The sequence below is a fragment of the Austrofundulus limnaeus genome, unplaced genomic scaffold (assembly GCF_001266775.1).
Source record: "Austrofundulus limnaeus strain Quisiro unplaced genomic scaffold, Austrofundulus_limnaeus-1.0 Scaffold348, whole genome shotgun sequence".
Taxonomy (NCBI): domain Eukaryota; kingdom Metazoa; phylum Chordata; class Actinopteri; order Cyprinodontiformes; family Rivulidae; genus Austrofundulus; species Austrofundulus limnaeus.
In genome coordinates this window covers 394,716-399,286 of record NW_013952750.1, presented here as the reverse complement: position 1 = coordinate 399,286, position 4,571 = coordinate 394,716, and the positions used below count along the sequence as shown (strand labels likewise).

The window sequence follows — 4,571 nt, the reverse complement described above, 5'->3', positions numbered from 1 at the left end:
CAAAAAAAATTTTTTTTGTTTCTACTGCTCAAAAAAATGCTGCAAATTTCTTTTTTTAGGATTATATTTCAGACAGTTCATTCAAATGATACATTGACAAGGCATTAATTCATTATATTTTGACAAAAGGCAATTTTTGCACACGTTTAAATGAAAACCCTATGATTCTCCACATTCCACTTCTGGACTTAATCCTTGTTTCAGTGTGACGGGTCATTTATTTTGACTACTTGAAAGATAAAACAACAGTAACACAACTAATATAATAATTAATTTTTGTTCATTATTTATTAATGATACAGAGCTGCTGTTTGTATCTGCAGGTGATGAATCCTATGGGCTGGGACGCTTTTGGACTTCCTGCTGAGAACGCAGCCATTGAAAGAGGATTGAACCCAGAGGAGTGGACCAAAAGGTCTGAGAACTCACAACTGATCATATCAATGTTTATTGTTCATCTTGAGTCTCATTTTGTTGCCCCCGCCCCCCATTTTTTTGCAGCAACATTCAGTTTATGAGGGAGCAGCTGGACAGCCTTGGGTTGTGCTTCAACTGGGACCGGGTACGTAGCAGCTGGTGAAATTAGAATATCTGCTCAGGTTAAACTACGATTAGCTTTTTTCTTTATTTTGAACTCACAAAGAAACACAACTGTAAGAGGGAGAGAATGTACAAGAWAACAACAAGTGAGGAGGTGAATCTTTTAGGTCAGTGGTGCTCCACGGTGCTCGACGGTCACAATCCTGCATGTTTTCGATGTTTCTCTGCTTCGACACACCTGGCTGAAATAAATGAGTGATTGACAGGATTCTGCAGAACTTAAAGACCCAGTAAAAAGCAGGGACAAATGGAAAACATTCAGAATCGTGGCCCTCCAGGATCAGAGACCCTTGTTTTAGTTATACAGTATGTTCAGTTGTGATGTTCAGGTGTTTGTGTGTGTTTGTATGTGTGTGTACTTGTATTTGTTACCTTTTAAGGATCATTTATGGTATACTTACCTACCTTGTCAAGAATAGTGGTCCTTATGGAGACCAAATACTGATCCTAATATAGTGGAACTCCATTTTTGTGTTGGGGTTAGGTTTAAGGTGAGGAGTCAGGGTTAGTCCATAAATTACTGGAAATGAATGGAAGTCAATGAATGGTCCTTATAAGGATAGAAATACAAACGAGTGTGTGTAAGTTAAAGTGGGAAGGTGTGTACTTTTTAGAGGAAGTAGCAAAAAGGAGAAACACTAAGTGCAATAGTTTTAAACAGGTGTTAAAATGGTTTAACATAAGAGTGCATTCATAAACATTCAAGTGTTTTATTTATTCAAATAACTTGATAAAAAGACTCGTTTTTTGTGTGATTACCCTTTGTCTTCTAAACATCATCAGTTCTTTAGGTTTTTCTTCTATTTCTGTTTCTGTGGACAGATCGTCTACCTCTCACCCAATAGATGGTTTTCATTGACGTCATCATCTGGGGCTTTTTTACCCTCYGCACCCCRTTCGTGGGTTACTATTTAGCTTGTAGTGATAAATACAGTATGGGAGAACCACAAAAGCAAGGGAGCAAAAAATGCAAAAAGGCCACTAAATGATGCAGGCGAGCATGACCAGGATAATAATACTTTGTATTTAAAACGTGCCTTTCAGGACACCCATGAATCTACTGAATAATAAATCTAAATCAAGGTATTTAGGTTTATTGAAAGTAACGATCCTTACGAGCTGTGAAGTCTGCAGAGCCGACACGGAGGCTGTGTTGACATGACTCCGTGTGACTTTCTCTGATATTATTAGTAACTATATCTTACATACTCCAAATGTGTACATACTGCATAATAAGGAGCTTTTTGTGATTATAATCTGATAATGTCAGTGTATCCTACATGCGCGTTTACAAGGGTAGATTGAATAATATTCAAAACACTTCTGTTCATAGTGCGCAATCTGTTTCTTTTCTTTTTTTTAAAGTTAACRTACTATGTGGTCACTAACCATGGTAGGAGTGATCTGAACACAGTCTGGAATCCCGAGGAGGGTGAAATCTTTGTAGTTGATTATCCCCAGCCACAAAATCACGTCGCTTTGCCGACATTTCTATTTCTTAGTGTTTCTACGCCGTCTGTTTTTCTTCTTTTTTTAAGAGCGTCTCTCTGCCACACGAGCAGCACAGTTTTGTAACTAACTCGAACTCAAACTTGCTCCGTGACTATTAAAACAACTTATAATAGAAACATACTACATAAACAATCTAGACTGTATTCATTTCTGTGCTGTAGACTATCCCAGAGGTTCTCAAACTGGGGTCCCTGGACCCCCAGGGGTCTGCGAGAGGTATCCTGGGGGTCCTCAAAATTTTTTACTAAAACGTTAATTTGGTTTTTATTTTTAAAAATGCATGGAGAACAATGAACTAATAAAAAAACATAAAAACTTAATAGAAATATACATTCCCATGGCATTTAGGGGTTGAAATGAAAATAAATTGTCTTTTAAAACAGCACGGGGTTTATGAGGGGGTCCCTGGAATTTTTTTCGCCCTTGTAAGGGATCCCCGGACTCAAAAGGTTTGAGAACTCTTGGACTATCCCCTCTTCCGCATTTGCAGCCACGAATATGGCAATTTGATCACGTGATCTGCAGGTCGCTACGTCATTTGAAAACCATCTATAAAATAGAAAAAAAAATATTTTTTTTTGGGGTGGGGCTCATTGGTGGGTCAGACAGAAGTCACCTGGCCCGCGGGCCGYCAGTTGCCCATCCCTGTAATAGAAGTGCCTTTGTTTAGGTGTACCAACAAGAATCAATGCTGTTCTGAAGATAAAGGGTGATCACAACAAATTTTGATTTGAGTTGGAGTTTTCTCTTTTGTTAGCCCACAGATAATTGTTCCCCTGATGGGAAATAAATAAGTTCATTCATCATAAGACCTGTCCTGTTCTAAACCTGAGCTGATCTTCCTGAGAGCAGCTGCATCATTGAAACGATGTTTGAGTCGACTATAATTCAGAGCTTCAGTATCTCTCTTCTCCTCAGTGTTCCTGACACGATGCACTTCAGATCTGACTCTGGCTTTTCTCAACAGGAAGTCACCACTTGTCTCCCAGACTACTACAAATGGACCCAGTATTTGTTTGTCAAGCTTTTTGAAGCAGGACTGGCATATCAGAAAGAGGTTGGAATCGCCTTTGCACTCAAATTATTCAAGGATGTGTTTTTTTTTTCCTTTTAGAAGAAAGGGATATGATTGGTTTAGGTGTGAGGTTTCTGACAGCTTTAAGAATGATGGAACCAGCTGAGCTGTCGCTCTCTGAGGACGAAATGAKTAAAGTGAAAAGAAGAAAGCTGGTTTGAAGTCTTTCGATTATCAAGTATAATAAAACAAGACTGCCTTGAAAAAAAAGCACTTAATTTTTCTGTTAAACCCAAGATTCTGCTCGAGCTCTGCTTTTTTCATTTGAAGTGTGTTCACYTGTGTGTGTTTGTGTGTGGCACACAGGCTTTTGTGAACTGGGACCCCGTTGATCAGACGGTGCTGGCAGATGAGCAGGTGGACGAAAACGGTCGATCCTGGAGATCCGGAGTTCTGGTGGAGCGGAAGCTGCTCACGCAGTGGTTCATCAAGACTACAAACTACGCTAAGGTACCACTGTGAGTGTGTGCTGGTCTTGTTTTTGAGCAGTGAGTGTTTGTGTGGCTTCTGAATAGCTGACCGGTGGTGTCATGTGGGCAAAAGAGGCTGTAGAAAAGCCCTGTGTTAACAATCACGGCTGCTCTGCCTCTCTGGTTCTGCAATCAGACCCCTGGAGACCATCATCAGCTGCCTGGTCTCGGTGTTCAAAGGAGAAACTTGGCGACAGGCTCGGGGTTGGCTTGGCAGGCTGATGAGCCTTAACCTTTCTGCACAGAGGTGAACTGGCCTGCTGCAGGGACAAATGAGCCCCGCTGAACCGAAACCGCCTCCAGAGCGTTCACACTTTTTACATGCAGCACATGCATGTGCAGCGTGACATATGTTGGTGCGTCGACGCTGAATGTTGCTCAAAGTGTTCACTGTTTGTGAGCAGGCAGAAAAACACAACTAAATCCTGCTTTTAAACTTACATCAGCTTCACTCATCTGTCTTTGTTTGGTCTTTAGAGTTGTGGAAACCTGTTAAAATAAATTACAACAYGAGCTGAAGATGATATCTATTAATAAATTGAGATGTTTAATTAGTCATCAGCGCAAAGAAAATTAGATAGTTGAGTTTAGAGACAAGAAGCAAATGTTTTTCATGTTTTGGGGTAAAAATTAAAGCAAAATTGACAATTTTATACAGTTTATAATGATGTTTGTTAAAATAACTAATCATTTCGCCTAAACTTGGTTCAATAGAGGAGGATCTGATGAACTGAAGCACAGAGGAAGTCAGGCTAAACACTTTGAAACATACGGCGACTGTAGATTTTTATCACTTTGAACCCAACAGGAGAATATATTTTATTCAATTCAATTCAGTTTATTTATATAGCGCCAAGTCACAACATACGTTGTCTCAGGGCACTGTACATAAAAAGAACAATCTAAAGAAGAAA

At 39.7% G+C, this 4,571-nt stretch overlaps 1 protein-coding gene across 3 annotated transcripts in view; it reads left to right on the top strand.

The window, feature by feature from the left end:
• Positions 1 to 4,571, top strand: part of lars2 (leucyl-tRNA synthetase 2, mitochondrial) — a gene marked incomplete at its 5' end in the record, with an annotated part of 62,576 nt that overhangs the window by 28,316 nt on the left and 29,689 nt on the right. For all 3 annotated transcript variants that reach the window (XM_014022911.1, XM_014022912.1, XM_014022910.1), the window contains 4 exon segments: positions 324 to 415; positions 502 to 562; positions 3,080 to 3,169; positions 3,494 to 3,637. In XM_014022911.1, coding sequence (XP_013878365.1) covers positions 324 to 415; positions 502 to 562; positions 3,080 to 3,169; positions 3,494 to 3,637 — 387 coding nt within the window.